General features: G+C 42.6%; 1 protein-coding gene across 3 annotated transcripts in view; it reads left to right on the top strand.

The window, feature by feature from the left end:
• Nucleotides 1-8,431: 8,431 nt before the first annotated feature.
• cmtm8b (CKLF-like MARVEL transmembrane domain containing 8b) overlaps nucleotides 8,432-17,611 on the top strand; it is a 55,110-nt gene continuing 45,930 nt past the window's right edge. For 2 of the 3 annotated variants that reach the window (XM_080210023.1, XM_080210032.1), the window contains exon 1: nucleotides 8,432-8,719. In XM_080210023.1, the coding sequence (XP_080066149.1) occupies nucleotides 8,591-8,719 (129 nt within the window). In that variant the 5' untranslated portion in view covers nucleotides 8,432-8,590. The remainder of the gene's footprint in view (nucleotides 8,720-17,611) is intronic. The other variant, XM_080210040.1, reaches the window with a different exon arrangement.

Raw genomic sequence — 17,611 nt, 5'->3', positions numbered from 1 at the left:
TCCACTCAGGGTTACTGTCTAATGCCCCTTAAATGAATGTCTGTGTACTGGTGTGCAATGGCATGTGTTCATGATCATGCACCTCTGTTTTGTGTTGCTGTGTCCTGTGGCCAAGCCTAAGATGGCGATTTACAAAGTACACTGGGACAGCTGGCCAAATACAGAAACAGATAGGCTGCAGCCTTAAATGAATGTTGGACAGAAATAAACAGGCTGCAGCTCCAGGCTACAGAATACACAGGAAATAGGCCATCTGAAAGGCAACAATCACTCTTTGGTCAAACATATTTGTTTACCAGACAAAGGAGTGCCTGAGCCCCTTATTTGGGAGGGAGGAATATGTTCTACGTGCCTCCAGCACCTATAGGCATTGCCATTGGGTACACACCCAGAGATCAGTGTGGCAACACCTGATTGGACTCTATCGATCAAGGAGATAGAACACTGATCGATTGATAATAATCAAGAGACTGCCCAAAATGGCATGAAACCAACAAGGGATAAAAGGTGCTGTACAACCCAAGGGAGAGCACTCACAACAAGAGCACCACCAGCAACTGCCATCATGAGAAGAGCCACCACGCCATCAATGGAAGGAAGACCAGAGGCAGAGAATTGGACCAGACCAGAGCAAGGACTACAAAGAGCAGCATGCAGATAAAGGCCAATATCTGCGTGGCTAATTGCCAGACACTCAAAAATTAAGTCAAGGTCTAGTATTGAGCTTGAACATTAGTCTTTTGTAAAATAAATTATATTGATTGTGTGGTTGATTAACATTAATTGTGTGCATGAACAAATACTATTGTATTAACAAGAAGTCGACTTGCAGTTCTTTGTCCGCTGTATAAGGGTTAAAACACGTTGTGCGGCAGGCACAACAGTCCCAGATCAAGAAGAAAGAGAATTACAGGCTAGATTGGATCGGCAATAACACAGTTCACAATGTTTTCAGTAGCAAGACTGCCTTTAGAGATTTGTCATAGGAGAGATGACTCAAGAGATAATGGATGTACTAGTGTTATTTTTCAAACTTTGCTCGATTCTGGAAAGGTTCCATCAGACTAGAAAGTAGCAAATATAACCCAAGGAGGGAGGAGGAAATTGTAGGTCAGTTGTCTTACAATCTGACATGCTGCAGGTGTTAGAATCAATCATTAAGGAGGCTACAGCTGGACACTTGGAAAAATTCAAAGTAAACTGGGAAGAGTCAACTTGGTTTTGTGAAAGGAAAATCATGTTTAACCAGTTTATTGGAATTTTTTTGAAAGAATAACATGGGCAGTGGTTAAAGGGTGTAGAGGGTGACATTGCGAGGCATCTTGAAGGGAATTGCTTGATAGAGCAGACGCAGCACGGTTTCATTAAAGGAAAGTCGTGTCTGACAAATTTACTGGAGTTCTATGAGGATGTGTCTAGGGCGTTGGATAGAGGAGAGCCGGTGGATGTGGTCTTTCTAGATTTTCAGAAAGCGTTTGACAAAGTGCCTCACAAGAGGTTATTGCAGAAGGTCAAGGGACATGGAGTTGGGGGTAGGGTGTTAGCGTGGATAGAGGATTGGTTGTCAAATAGGAGGCAGAGAGTGGGGGTCAACGGGTGCTATTCGGATTGGAGGATGGTGACTAGTGGAGTGCCCCAGGGGTCGGTGCTAGGACCTCAGCTTTTTACCATTTATATAGATGATCTGGAGGAGGGAACCGAGTGTAGAGTGTCGAAATTTGCTGATGACACCAAGATTGGGGGAACGGTAAATTGTGCGGAGGGTGTGGAGAGTCTGCAGAAGGATCTAGATAGGCTGGGCGAATGGGCCAGGAAATGGCAAATGGAATTTAATGTTGGCAAGTGTGAGGTGGTCCACTTTGGTAGGAAAAATGGTAGGAAGGACTATTACTTACGAGGCTAAAAACTGCAGCAGGCGACAGTGCAGAGGGACCTCGGGGTCCTTGTGCATGAGTCGCAAAAACCCAGCTTGCAGGTGCAGCAGGTGGTCAGGAAGGCGAATGGGATGCTGGGCTTCATAGCGAGGGGGATTGAATATAAAAGTAGGGAGGTCTTGCTGCAGCTGTATAGGGCATTGGTGAGGCCGCAGCTGGAGTACTGTGTGCATTTTTGGGCGCCGCACCTGCGCAAAGATATTTTGGCCTTGGAGGGAGTGCAGAGGAGGTTTACTAGGCTGATACCGGAGTTGAGGGGGTTGAGCTATGAGGAGAGGCTGAATAAACTGGGCTTGTACTCATTAGAGTTTAGAAGAATGAGGGGAGATCTCATTGAGACGTATAAGATGATGAATGGGATGGATAGGATAGAGGTGGAGAGACTCTTCCCGCTCAAAAAAGACAGTAGGACTAGGGGGCACAGCCTCAAGATAAAAGGGGGGCGGTTTAGAACGGAGTTGAGGAGGAACTTCTTCACTCAAAGGGTGGTGAATCTCTGGAATTCTCTGCCCGTTGAAGTGGTGGAGGCTGCCTCGCTAAATATATTTAAGACGCGGGTTGATGGGTTTTTGATAGGAGAGGGGATTAAGGGTTATGGGGAGAGGGCGGGAAAGTGGAACTGAGCAGCGACAGATCAGCCATGATCTTATTGAATGGCGGGGCAGGCTCGAAGGGCTGGATGGCCTACTCCTGCTCCTATTTCTTATCCTCTTATCCTCTTCATATTAGCATGGATAGTGATTGGTTGGCTGGCTGAAAACTGGTTGTATGCATAAATGGATCTTTTCCTGACTGGGAGCAAATGACGAGCAGAGTCCTTCAGGGGTTTGTGCTGGGATATCATCCTTTTACAATTTACATCACATTAGATGAGGGGAGCAAAGGCATGGTACCAAAATTAGCAGATGCCACAAAGATAGGCAGGAATACATGTTGTGAGTTACAATGAAACAATGGCAGTATCTTCTGCTGCCCTTGCAATGCAGTCACATTTAGACATTATGAGACTGATGACAGATTTTAGTGGGGTCTGTACATGTCAAACTATGACTATTGAAGTAAAGGTGACGGGGAGCAAAGCGACACTTGGTAACTTCTGGATATTAATGGTAAACTTTGCAAGCTTCTCAGTGTGGCCAACCATTTGGTTTGGAATCATTTCCTCCTCTTTGCCTGAAACACTTGGCCTGCTCAGCTTTACTTAGGATCTTTGCTTAGTATCTCAACTGAAGAATCTAAAATTGGAGTCTTGCTGCAGCCCTTTAAGTCACTGTTCAGTAATTTGCAATCCTTTACAAAAAGAGACTTTTCTTGGTAATACCTGGCATTTGAAGTTCCTGCAGATGTCTAAATCTGAATAGCAGGTTTCCAGTTTTGATTTAGGAAGACTGAAGTTTGTTTTATCTCTAGATCTCTAATGAAATGACAAAGCTGAATCATGCTTATAATTTCATTATCCTTCCGTGTCTTGCCCTCATCCCAATCCCCTCTCTCCTCACTGATTGCTTACACAGATCCAGTTCCATTATTGCAAATTAATTGACAAGGTGCCTTTATCAATAGGTGAACTGTAACTGAATGATGATAGACTATTAACATAGAAACATAAAAAATAGAAGCAAGAGTAGGCTATTCGGCTCTTTGAACCTGCCCCACCATTTATTTTGATCACGGCTGATCATCAATTCAATATCCAGTTTCCCCCTTTCCATTTAGATCCAAGAGCTATATCTATAGAAACATTGGACCACAGGAAGATCATCACAGTTCAGCCACTCATTCTCAGGTGGCCACATGATCAGTTCCAGTCAGAACTAGTAGTTAATAACCAGGAATGAGAATCCTGATTGCTTTTTCTCTCCTTAGCCCAAGGGCAGCGTGACCAATTGTGGAAGTCCAAAATTCACTCGTTAAAATCAGTGAGGGACCTGGGTTCGATTCCTGGCTTGGGTCACTGTCTGCGTGGAGTCTGCACGTTCTCCCCGTGTCTGCGAGGGTTTCCTCCGGGTGTTCTGGTTTTCTCCCAGAGTCCAAAAGATGTGCTGGTTAGGTGTGCTGGCCATGCCAAATTCTCCCTCAGTGTATCAAACAGGTGCTGGAGTGCGGCGACTAGGGGATTTTCACAGTAACTTCATTGCAGTGTTAATATAAGCCTACTTAAGACACTAATAAATAAACTTTAACTTAATCTGAATTAAGCACAACTGATAGCAGAACCTGGCAGGTTCAAGGGCTGTATTCCTTAGGCTGATAAGCTCACTGAGGCATGGGCAGTCTATGTATTTGATTCCTCCTGATGGATTTAAGTTACAGCTGATGCTGATCTGTCAAAGAATGACACGTTCTTTTAATTCAGGTTTCAATGTACCGCCATCAATGGAATCCATTGTTTAAATTGACCCCTGCCCTTCCTTCATGACCTCTAATTTATTATACCCAACTCTAAAGATTATTAATGAATCAGGATGATTGACAAAGTGCACAAACTTAAAAAGCTGATACAAATGCATCACAAGAATTGAATGGTAATTGAGGTTTATTCCAATAACGTAAAAGAGAGATGTTATTAAATCCTTATTCAGAATTTAAAAGATTTCAGTTCAGTATCAGGGAAATGAACACATCAAACAGGTACTGCATAGACACTATTAATAGATTAGAAAGCCCACTGAGAACAGGAGAAGAGTGGCCTGATTTTTAATGTTAGAACTTGCGTCTTTAAAGGAAAATTCCATGGAAAATCCCTTTGGATGGTTGCTAGGTTATCATTCCATTGGGGACAGGCAGTACCCAGTATGTCACCATATCAGCAATTAATCATGTGAATTTTGACGCTGTCAGCAAGCTTTTTGAACTTGGGGACTATCACAGCTCACCTTGACCCTATGCTCTCCCAATGTCTATACACAGGCACTTTCAGCAGCAGTCACTGAATAATAATGGGAACACTGTTCATTTTTACATCTCCTCAATCCACGGGTACTGGACCCAATTGTGGGATCAAATCTGGGATCTTCCTGCTATATGTAGCTCAGCTAGTGTTCTTGTTACTCCTCGAACTGGGTCAACTGATAAAGACACTCAAACTCTTGAATTATTGTACAACAAATCTCTTTTATTGTACTGTGCTAAACTTCCACCAAAGTATCAAACTCTACTACACAAATTTTAATACGTCAGGTACTGGTTCCGAGGATAAGAACGTAAGAACATAAGAAATAGGAGCAGGAGAAGGCCATCTAGCCCTTCGAGCCTGCCCCGCCATTCAATAAGATCATGACTGATCTGAAGTGGATCAGTTCCACTTTCCCGCTTTCTCCTCATAACCCTTAATTCCCTTGTCTGTCAAAACCTATCTACCCGTGACTTAAATATATTTAGCAAGGTAGCCTCCACCACTTCAACGGGCAGAGAATTCCAGAGATTCACCACCCTTTGAGTGAAGAAGTTCCTCCTCAACTCCGTTCTAAACTGCACCCCCCCCCCCCCCTTATCTTGAGGCTGTGCCCTCTAGTCCTGCTGTCCTTTCTGAGCGGGAAGAATCTCTCTACCTCTACCCTATCCATCCCCTTCATTATCTTATACGTCTCTATAAGATCCTCCCCCATCCTTCTAAACTCCAATGAGTACAGACCCAGTCTATTCAGTCTCTCTTCATAGTCTAACCCCCTCATCTCCGGTATCAGCCTAGTGAACCTCCTCTGCACTCCCTCCAAGGCCAAAATATCCTTGCACAAGTGCGGTGATCAAAACTGCACACAGTACCTCATCCAGCTGCGGCCTCACCAGTGCCTTGTACAGTTGCAGCAAGACCTCCCTGCTTTTATATTCTATCCCCGTTGCTACAAATGCCAGCATCCCATTCGCCTTCTTGATCACCTGCTGCACCTGCAGACTGGGTTTTTGCAACTCATGCACAAGGACCCCCAGGTCCCTCTGCACTGTAGCATGCTGCAGCTTTTTGCCCTGTAAATAGTAATCCCTCCTACTATTATTCCTGCCAAAGTGGATAACCTCACACTTGCTAACATTGTACTCCATCTGCCAGGTCCTCGCCCACTTGCTCAGCCGATCCAGATCCCTCTGCAGACTTTCCACACCCTTCGCACACTTTGCTTTTCCACTCATCTTCGTGTCATCAGCAAATTTCGTCACCCTACACTCAGCCCCCATCCTCCAGATCATCTGTATAAATGGTAAATAGCTGAGGCCCCAGCACCGATCCCTGCAGCACTCCACTAGTCACCAACTGCCAATCAGAATAGCACCCATTGATACCAACTCTCTGCCTCCTATTAGACAACCAATCCTCTATCCACGCTAACACCTTACCCCCAACTCCATGCCCCCTAACCTTCTGAAGCACCATAAGTGCACCATAGTTGTGGCACAGAACCAAACCACGCAATAAACCCACAGTTTTCACTGAGGGTCTGTGTCAAATTATTTGCTAATGGTAAAAGCAATCCACAGTCCAAACATGTGCCGGTTAGATGGATTGGCCTTGTTAAATTGTTCCTTAGTATCCTAAGATGTGTAAATTAGGAGAATTAGCAGAGTAAATAGACGGGGTTATGGGGATCGGGTCTGGGTGGGATGCTCTTTCAGTACAGACTCAATGGGCCAAATGGCGTCCTTCTGCACTATAGGGATTCTATGATTCTAACTGGAGTGCCTCTAGTTTTGGGGATCCCTGGTCTGGCAAAGAAGAATTTCAATCATAAATCCTGTGCCTGATCACCGGCCAGTAAATCCTGCTTCCATACGTGTGCACGGAAATCATGTAAAGACAATGACAACCTGCACTTATACAATGAATTGTGGACATCAGCAGCTATTTTCAACTGAGTTCCTGTCCCTCATAATTAGTTATCCAACATCTTTTAGTCAGATTTCAGTATTCAAATAGGTGTTTAAACTTTAACTATGATAAGTTGTAGAATGGAATTCAAGCTGATCATTTTGACTGAAAGTGACCTGCCATAAATAGTTTATTACACCCAGAAAGCCAACCTCTAATCTGAAAAAAAATTGAGGGTTTGCTTTAAGTCTGTAGAATCTTTGGATTATCACAAACCATATATTTATCTTGGCTGATACAAAACAGAGCAGTGAATTAAATCATCAGATAAGTCCTCAAGTCTTAAATAGGCAGGTGATTGATTGTTCAAAAATAATGAGGGTGATTTGGTGAGTCTACATTTGCTGTTGTATTTTGTCAATGCTTTAAGAACAGAGAGGACAATGGGATCACTTGGGGTCTGAGATGAATCCAAGGTGATGAGAAATTAGAACCAAATTGACCTTTGGTAATCTCATACCTAAACGAGACTGGTCAGCAGTATTCCAAGATACTTAATAGTTGACCAGGTTTATTGAAGGCACTTGAAAGTCGTGGTATACCTTGTGTACCAAAATTTGTGTAGTAGAGTTTGATACTTCTGTAGTCATTTGGTAGAGACCAATAAAGGAGATTCATTGTACACTAATTCAAGAATTTGACTGTCTTTGTCCATGGCGTCAGTTGACCCAGTTTGAGGATTAACAAGAACAATAGCTGAGCTACACACAGCATAATTACTCCAGGTTTGAGCCACATCATGTGACCAATCATTCCAGTCATGTATGAGGTAGAGTGATCCCAGTTGGTAGCTGAAAGTAGTTTACAAATAAACTACATGATTTTAGCTACATAACGTCCATTACTGTCCTAGCATTTTAAAATGTTAAAGTTGCTATGTATCATAGGTCATTGTTGTTGTAGCACTCCTAAAAACAGCTCAGTAAGTCCAAGCCTCAACTCTTACAAGGCTGAATCTTGTGGACTACATCCCTAGGAGAAAAGATGTTTTTAAAAATCATTCAAGGGATTTGGACTTGGCTAACAAGGCCCTAATTGCTCTTGAGAAGATGGTGACGAGCTGTCTTCTTGAACTGCTGAAGTCTATGTGTTGTAGGTACTCCCACAATGTTGTTAGGGAAGGGTCTCCAGGGGAATGTGCAGTCCTTATGGGCAAAAGGATTGCATGGGTTTCTCAGTAATTTGGTTATTTTTAAGCATTGAGATAAGTTTGTATATGTGTCATGCACACAGTTGATTAAATGAAAACTTTCAAACGATGACAAACTGCAAAGTTTAATTTCATAAAATGCAAGTTCCAATTCTAGTCTTCACTTTGCTGCATCAAAATGGGGATTTTTCTCTGAGAAACAGAGACATAATCTTAGAACATGGCCGGAAAGTTATGTACATCATGAAAAATCCAAAACACAATAAAATGACCACTGCTAGATTTTGGATGAATGGAAACAATACAGAAATGCATATAGAGTGCAAAAAAAACTGAACAGGATTTCAGTGGACTGTCCCTTTAAGAGCTAATCAGTGGTGTTTCCATTTTGTAGCTTTTAGAAGGATGTGTGCTGACATTTATTGGGCAGAGAGGGAGCTTTGCTGAAGTTACCTGTCTTAGTCATAGTCACCTGAGGGAGTGCAGTGTGCTGGTTGTGAGCTCTGCTGCATTGTCCCCGGCACTCAGCCTCTGCAGCTCAGGAGCATGGACAGATCAGAGCTCTGACTCTCACCGCCCGGGATTCGGCTCATTCCCAATCACTCACTCTGGCAAAGTTTCCCAAACTTATCGTTCGGATCAAAGATGGAAGATCGCCCGAGGACCATTAGCACAACGAGCAGCACTTACACCGCCTCTTTCAGCTCGACGGTGAGGGGCTACGACAGGGCTTTCCTTAAGACCCTCCCGGGACTCCTTATGATCGCGGAGATTGTAAGTGACTGTCAACAGACTGATTCGAAAAGAATTTACTCTGTGTTTCCTCTGTAAGAAATTGCTTCGTAACGGGAGGGTGGACGAAACTTATCCTCTGTTTTCCTTAGGACTGTTGGGACTGATCCTGAATGGGGGAAAAAAGGGCTTTATTTTGTCTGGGCAGGTTTGTTAATATGGTATCCACAGTGATATGTTCTTATGAATGGAGACATCTTAAAATGGACTAGGGTCAGGGATAAATGGATCAGAGCCCTGCAGCCATAGCCCCCCGCCCCGCATTTTAGACCATACCTGCCTTATACTTTTATTGGCAATTCTTTAGCACTGCTGCTTCACAGCTCCAGGGTCCTGGGTTTGATTCCTGGCTCGGGTTACTGTCTGTGTGGAGTTTACACATTCTCCTCGTGTCTGTATGGGTTTCCTCTGGGTGCTCTGGTTTCCTCCCACAGTCCAAAGATGTTTGGGTTAGGTTGATTGGCCAAGTTAAGAAATTGCCCCTTATTGTCCAGGGATGTGTAGGTTAGAGGGATTAGTGGGTATAATATACAGGGATATGGGGGTAGGGCCTGGGTGGGATTGCGGTCAGTGCAGACTCGATGGGCTGAAAGGCCTCTTTCTGCACTGTAGGGTTCTATGATTCTATGTCTACATGTCCAATGGAGTTGGTGATGTAAACTTGTAATTACAGCCTCCTTACAGTGGTGACACATACCCACGCTTAGTAATACCTTGGTATGACAGCCATTTTGGCCCAATCACTCCATGTTCAACTGGCGCACAGCACCAGGGACCCAGATTCAGTTTTGGCCTTGAGTGACCTGGGTTTCCTCCCACAGTCCAAAGATGTGTGGGTTAGGTTGATTGGGTGTGGTAAGTTGCCCCTTAGCGTCAGGGGGACTAGCAGGGTAAATATGAGGGATTATGGGGCTAAGGGCCATGGTGAGATTGATGCAGACTTAATGGGCAAAGGGCCTCTCCCTGCATGTAGGGATTCTATGATTCATAGAATGATTCTTGGTCATCCGGCTAAGAGCAAGCACAGGATTAAGATCAAGTGTAATACCTGTTCTTGTCAGCTTAGATCCAGTTTGTCTCTTTTATGGCCACCATGAATTGGATTCAATTTGAATTGGTTTTTCAGCAAGTAAAATGATGGATTAAGGGCTCTCCCTGGCCACTCTGCACATTGCCTTTATAACTCTGAGAAAGGAATAACATCTTTAAGAGAAGTTCTTAGAATGGCTCTTCAGCTAAATGAGCACACTTGACTTGTTTCTGCCCTTCTATCCCCCTTTCCTTTACTCACCTTTTCCAATCAAATCTTAAGTGTTGTGATGGTTTCAGCCACAACATACTAGTGGGAGGGATGAATTACATGTTTCCGTCAGCAATTTGGACTATATTTCACCAAATTTAGAGAAGGAAAAAGTCACCAGGAAAAGCAGCACTAAGGTGTAAGATTTTGATCAACCACAGCAACTAGGAGAATAAAATCACTCCTTTGCCTGTCTAAGGTTTTGTATTTTTTTTTCTATTTATCTCTACATTTATCTTGCAAAGAGCAGATTGGCGTAATTAAGATACAACAATTTTTTTTCACTCACTCTAATGTCCTAGGATCTTGGGGATACTTTGCAATAATGGGGTCTGATTTTGATCTTCCATTGTAAAGATGTGTGTGTTATTGGATTGTATTTTCAGCTCTTGCTGTTAGAATCAAGAAACTTGCACTGTAGCATGAGAAGAGGAGAAAGAACCATTGAAAATTAACCCCTCTGTTGAAAAATAAGGTCTTAACTAACAAGCCAAGTTGCAAGTTAATTATGCAGAGTTTGCAAATCCCAAGTTATGCTAGCAGAAGTCTTCACAAATTAATGGCCTTTTGATAGTTGAAAAGATATGATTAACTACACTGGATTAATTCATAACATTCGTTTGGATAGGAAATTTCCATAAGCTTGAAGCACCATGAACAAACACTGCAAAAGGAACTCCCTAGTCGTAGAGTGGGTTTTGACAGGATGTGGGTTGGCAAGGCCAGTCTTTATTGCTCATCCCTATACAACCAAGTGGCTTGTTGGGTCATTTCAGAGGGCTGTCAATGTCAATCACGCTACAATAAAGGCAAAATAATGCAGATGCTGGAATCTGAAACAGAAAAGAGAATGCTAGAGAAACTCGGCAGGTCTGACATCAGTGGAAAGAGAATAGAGCCAACGTTTTGAGTCTGGATGACCCTTCATCAGAGCCCTGGCTCTATTCTCTCTCCACAGATGCTGTTAGACCTACTGTGTGTCTCCAGCATTTTCTGATTTTGTATCACTCACATGACTGTGGTCTGAAATGACAGAGGGATCAGGTCAGTAACAGTGGCAGATTTCTCTCCCTGAAGGACGTGAACCAAATGGGATTTCGTGACCATCAGGTTGTTAGATGGCCACCATTACTGTTGCTCAGTGTACTAGCTGAGGTTATTAATGATGGCCCTATCTTCTCAAACTTGCTTCTCACCTGAGGTGTAGTGATCCTCAGGTTAAATCATCATCAGTCAGCTCTCCCGCTCAAAAGGGTGAGCGCCTGTGATCATCTGGGACAACTGTGACTTTTACCTGTTAGCTTTTTACTCCAGATTTATTCAACTACCTAAATAAAAATTGCTCAGCTGTTGTATTGGGGTTTGAACTCGTGCTTCCAGATTACTAGTGCAGGATTCTGGATTACTTGCTCAGTAATATAACCATTCTGGTATCATGTCCCAAGCTCAGGAGTTAAATCCACTGTATTATGTGAGACTGTTGCCGTGTAAACCTGTCCCTCTGGTTTCTCTCCTACATCCCAGTTAGCTGACACAGGATTAGAACACTAATTTTGGCATCAGTACCTTGGCCTAGTGTTGCGGGGGGGGGGGGGGACTTAAGTAAGGTCCATGCCCTTGATCACTATCTATGTATGTAAAATTTTAATGATAGAGTTGAGACTTATTGAGATGGTTCCTATAGTGGAATAGGCCATCAGTGCTCATTTACCAACTTCACACATGAATGGCTATAGGTAATGGATCGGAGAGTTACTGATAACTGGATCAGATTTTACTTGTATTTCTGGTGTCAGGTAAAGGAGAGAAAAAGAATAAATATAGAGAAGGGGAAATAAAAAGCTGATGTATACTAAGTTTGAAGAATGTTTCAGAAATTTACAGTAAGCTTAAAGGAAGTGGAAACTTGGTGAAGTGCACAGAAATGTCAGGCAAAGAGCACAGATTCTGAAAAGGGGGCCCACCGCATTTAAAATATGGCTGAAAAGAGAGAGATATAGCACTGAAGTTTTTTTTGTCCCTCGCTCATCAGGACGCATGTTGTGATTGTTTGAAATATGGTATTTTTACATTTGTCCTGATGAGTGCAAAATGAAAAGCTTCAGTAACATGTCTCTTTTTTCAGCAGTATCGAGGCTCTTTTTAAAAATACTTCCTTTTCTCCCCTTTCCCACACACCAGGCAATTTTAAATTTCCAAATATTATTCAAATACCTTTGAAAATTAACTCTTTAAAGCTTCTTTGTTCTAAGGGTATGATATAGTTCTGGGCTGTGCAGTAATTAAGGAAGGCTTCATAAGGTATGAAGTAGACAGTATCACCTAATGTACACTTCAATTCTTTTAAGATTAATGATTATCAGAAAACATATCCCTGATGAGCATGCTTATTCAGATAAGAGTTAATCTTCACGTTTGGAATGCATCATAAACAATGCGTCACTTATGAAACAAAGGACTGTAATGTGCCCGATTTAATGTGTAAGCAATAGCTTTATAGTGTGGCTAAATCAGATGTCTTGGGTGAGAGGTTTTTATAAAAGAAATTAGAATGCTCTTCAACCCATGGGTGCTACAATTAGTGGCATTGCAGCTAGAATTTTATCAAAGGGTAGGAAGTTTCATCAAAAGTGGGATGCAAGACCTTGGGTGACATTGGTATTGGCCAATAAAGAGGTCATCTACGTTCTCAATTGCCACCCAACTGGGAAGAGCAGCCCACTTCCCAGCCTTGCCAACCCTATCAGAGGACTGACAGTTTGGCAGCCTCATCACCAATCGATGCATCGACTGCTGAGGCTGCAGGAAGAAAAAATGGGTGCCTCCACGTTGAAACATCTTCAAAGGAAAGGTATGGCCTCTGGTGATCTGTGAAGGGAGGAGTTCTCTCCATTAATGGTGTCAAAGTTGCAAGGGGGGCCATTGCTGTCCAGGAACCAGTTTGCACCCATGCAGCACCTCCTAACGGATGTGTTCTCCACCTCACTCACTCCACCCAACCCCAGCTGCCATGACATCTGGTGGTCTCCCCATATAAGGCTGCCTGTCTCGATGCCAACATGATGCTGGCAGGGCTGGGAAGAGCCACTTAATTTGCTTAGTTGGTTGTTTATCTGGTGGGTCAGGTTGAGAGTGGGGTGGAATGCCATTGAAATTCTTACTGTTGATCGTATCTCACGCAGCAGGAAGGAGTTGAAGTCCCTTTCCAACACCTTTTGCTGCAATTTTGAGGCCTTGTGCCTTGCAACCACTCTCTGGAGACTGGCAATATCTAGTTCTATATATATAAAATCTGACCAAAATTCATGAGGTTGATTATCAGCTGCAATGTATAAATGCCAACCACAATTTAATATCCTTGTATAACAAGTAGGGCACAGGGTAATTGTTTCCAAGTTTTACAGCACAGCAGTCATGTTTTATTTGGAATTCTGAGAATCATGGTTTGCTTTTTTTTGTTGTTCACTTTTATGTTAATTTTCCAACTGGCTTAGGTATATGCAAAGAAATGCAAATTTAAGTGACATTTTACACCATTGCTGGCACAGTCCCAAGTGCTCAGTTCTAGTTTTGTCAGAATCACTCGACTTCAGCCCTTGTCACAGCCTTAATTCAGGAATGGACAGGAGCTGAATGCCTGTGAGAAATAAAGGCAGTATTTGACCAATACGGTGCAAAGAATCCCAGGAAAACTGAGTCAATGGGGGTTAAAAGATAGTACTTCAAGTAGCTGGAATCAAACTTTGGTTATGATTATGAAGCTTTATAAGGCGATTATATTTTGGATCATCTCTTTTTTTAAGGTAGATTGAAATAGTGAACAGAGTCATGTGATCTGCTATGAGTCAGTTATTGAGTAGATTGGGCCTGTACTCGGAGTTTAGAAGGCTGAGGGGAGATCTTATAGAGACATATAAGATAATGAAGGGGCTAGACAGATTAGGAGAGAGATTATTTCCACTTAAAAAGGAAACAAGAACTAGAGGACACAGCCTCAAAATAAGGGGGAGTCAATTTATAACAGAGTTGAGGAGGAACTTCTTTTCCCAGAGGGTAGTGAATCTTTGGAATTCTTTGCCCATGTGAAACAGTGGAGGCTACCTCGTTAAATGTGTTTAAGTCACAGGTAGATAGATTTCTGACCAATAAGGGAATTAAGGATTATGGGGAGTAGGTGGGTAAGTGAAATTGAACCATTATCAGATCAGCCATGATCATATTGAATGGCAGGTCAGGCTCGAGGGGCTAGATGGCCTACTCCTGCTCCTATTTCTTATGTTATGAGTTCTATCCAACTGCAAGCCTGTCTGACTTGGTTATCATGGACACCAGGGGTGGATCCAGGTCCTTGGGGAAATGCACATATTAGGCTTAACACCTGAAATCGAAGAAGCAAATGTTCTTATTATCACAGACTTGTTGTGATAGAGGGAAAAGGATTTTTCTCTATTGGCTACCTGCCGAAAAGAAGGAACCTGCAGAGATTTAAGAACACAGAAACTGCACATATTGTGTAATGGTTTGTCCATGTATAGTAAAACTTGAAATCTTGTCATTCCATTCCTTTAAGTTGATCACTGGAAATTCAAAGTTATCTGTTAACACTTGACAAGGTAATTGTCTCAGCCTCAGAAGACTCTTGGACACTATCATTGGCTCAATTGTCATTGGCTGCTGAACATTTGGTTGGGTCATTATGATACTGAACCAATTCAGCCCATTGAGTCCGTTCCCTGTCCTCTGTGGAACTGAGCCAGTCAGGCTCAATCCCCACTCTATCCCTGTAGCCCTGCAAGTTTTATCCCCTCTCTCTGCTTCTACCACCTTCATATGCAGCGAGCTCCAAGTCATTACTGCTCACTGCATTAATAATTTCTTCACATCCCATCTGTACCTCCTGTCCAAAACCTTAAATCTACGTCCTGTAGTCATTATACCAACTGCTAATCAGCTTTGTCTACCTTATCCCAACCTGCCATAAAATTGTACAGCTCCATAAAATCTCCCCTCAATTTACTTTGTTCCAAGAAGAACAAACGCAGCATCTCCAATGTAACCTTGTGGCTAAAATCTTTTGTCCCTGAAGCCTCTAAGTCCTTCACATCCTTCTTAATGTGGTGATCAGAACTGGATGCGGTATTCTCATTGTGGCCTAACCAGACCTTTATAAAAATTCAGCATAACTTTCCTGTATTTGTACCCAATATCTCTTTATGAAGATTCCATATGCTTTGATAAGTATTCTCAATACTTCCTGCCACCTTCAGAGATATTATGTGCAGGCATCCTCTGTTCCTGCACACTTTCAACTTTGCCTTTCAGTACAGATTCCCTCTCCCTTCTACCAAAATGCTTCACCTCTCGCTTCTGTCTCCATTTCCATCTGCCACTTTACTGCCCATTCTGCTAGCTTTGGCATCATTGGCTGAAATTTTACTCTATTCCAACATGAAAATAACTTGGTGTCCTTGCACTGACCTTTAGCAAACATCACTGTCTGTCATCATCCTTCACTCTGAAAAATAACTGTTTAATATGACTTCCTGCTTTCTGCCCTTAAGCCAATTTTTATCCATACAGACACAGACCCTCCTATTCCATGAACCTCAGTTTTGTTAACCAGCATTTTCTGTGATACTTTGTCAACACTTTCTTAAAATCCATATAGATAACATCCATTGCATTCCCTTTGTTAACCTTCTGTTATTTCGTCAACAAATGCAACTAGACTAGTCAGACACAATCTGCTTTTTAACAAATCTGTGCTGTCTCTTTAATCAACTCAAACTTCTCCAAGCACCTGTATTGACTTCTTCCCCACTGCTGATAGGCTGCAGAGCTGAAGAGATTAAACATTAAAAAGGATGATGGTGAAAAAGCAAAAGGAAGTAATGAGACAAAAAAAAATGAAAGTGTGAATGGCAGAACCCTAAACAACTACTGCCTGGAACACAAAAAAAAGCCAAAAGCAGCAAAGAGAATGAAAAAGCTCGATGGGCGGTACAGCACTGTTGCCTCACAGCACCAGGGACCTAGGTCCAATTCCTGGCTTGAGTCATTTTGTGTGGTGTCTGCATGTTGTCCGTGTATCTGCGTGGATTTCTTCTGGGTGCTCCGGTTTCCTCTCACAGTCCGAAAGACTTGCTGGTTAGGTGGATTGTCCATGCTAAATTCTCCCTCTGTGTACCCAAACAGGTGCCGGAGTGTGGCAACTATGGAATTTTCACAATAACTTCATTGCAGTGTTAATGTAAACCGACTTGTGACTAAATAAATAAACTTTAAACTTTGAGTCTGCAAGGCTGTCAAGTGCCTAATCAAAAGATGTGGTACCATTTCTTGAGTTTATATTGAGCTTCATTGAAACAATGCAGGAGACAAGAGGACAGAGAAGTTGCATGGTCAGCAAGATGGAGAATGAAAGTGAAAGATAACAGGAAGCTTGGGATAATGCTTGATGGAGATACCCTGCATAATGATCAACCAATTAGCATTTGGTGTCTCCAAAGTAGAATTTGAAAGAAATATCAGTAAATTCATCCTTCAACTGGACCACAAAGCTATTCTGCATTAACTAAAACTAGCCTAACTAAAGGTAACATGTATTATGCCTGCAACAGGTGCTGGCAGTTGTGTTTGCAGAGGATCTGACCTAGAAAATTTAAGTAATGGTACAACACGAGAGAAAGTGTTCTGAGGTTTTTGGATTCAGCACTGAAGGCCTTTGTGGAAAAGAGGAAAAATGTCCTGTATTCAGTGGAGGAGGAAGCCCTCTGAATGTGCACTTAAAGGAGAATGGAGACTAATGCTGATAACCTAGCCCTAGTAATATGGATGCAGTGCCATGAGAAGTTCAATAACCTCTCATTCACTGACCCTGACCACTCATGTATCATCAAATGCCATATTCAATAGTGCATCACTAACTGTGCCACTGCTCAAATTAACCTCTCTCTCATCTGCCAACAATATTTATTAATCAGGTTTCACAGTGACCAGTTCACCCTTTATACTAGTTCTAGCTACAAACCTTGCACTCACATCTCACAGCTTAAACAGACAGCCAGCTGTACAACCAGGACAGCTGCATTAGCCAAACACATTTGTATACACTTATGTCCTCCTGTCTTGTAGGTCTAGGTGGTATACTACAATCACTAACAGGAGCTACTGGGGGAGGGATTGGCACATTGGGTTGTCCTAACTCCAGTGGAGAAGACAGTGTTGCCAATATTGGGATGCCATTTTTGAGTTCATTGCCAGTGGAGAGACTGAACCCATCTATGATGGTATTCTCACACCAGTTCTTCCTTGCATCCAATTTTCTCCTCATCCCACAGTCTTCAGACTTACAAGCTAATGTTGCTTCTACATTCTCTTGCTTTCTAGACCCTGAGCTGCTCTGGTTACTTTCAGCTTCCCCCACTGTAGTTCAGTAATGCAGCCATGCTGCAATCACTGGAGTTGCGCAGTGTAGGAGCACCAGGACAGGCAAAGGCATATTGAAGTCTGGTACCAAAGTTGTACAAGATTGATTCATTGTTTTTTTTTGTATGTAACATGGCATGGTTTCA

Source organism: Carcharhinus amblyrhynchos, chromosome 2 (genome assembly GCF_965287045.1).
Source record: "Carcharhinus amblyrhynchos chromosome 2, sCarAmb.v2.hapA, whole genome shotgun sequence".
NCBI lineage: Eukaryota > Metazoa > Chordata > Chondrichthyes > Carcharhiniformes > Carcharhinidae > Carcharhinus > Carcharhinus amblyrhynchos.
The sequence above is the reverse complement of the archived record's forward strand: the minus strand, read 5'-3'. Positions and strand labels throughout refer to the sequence as shown.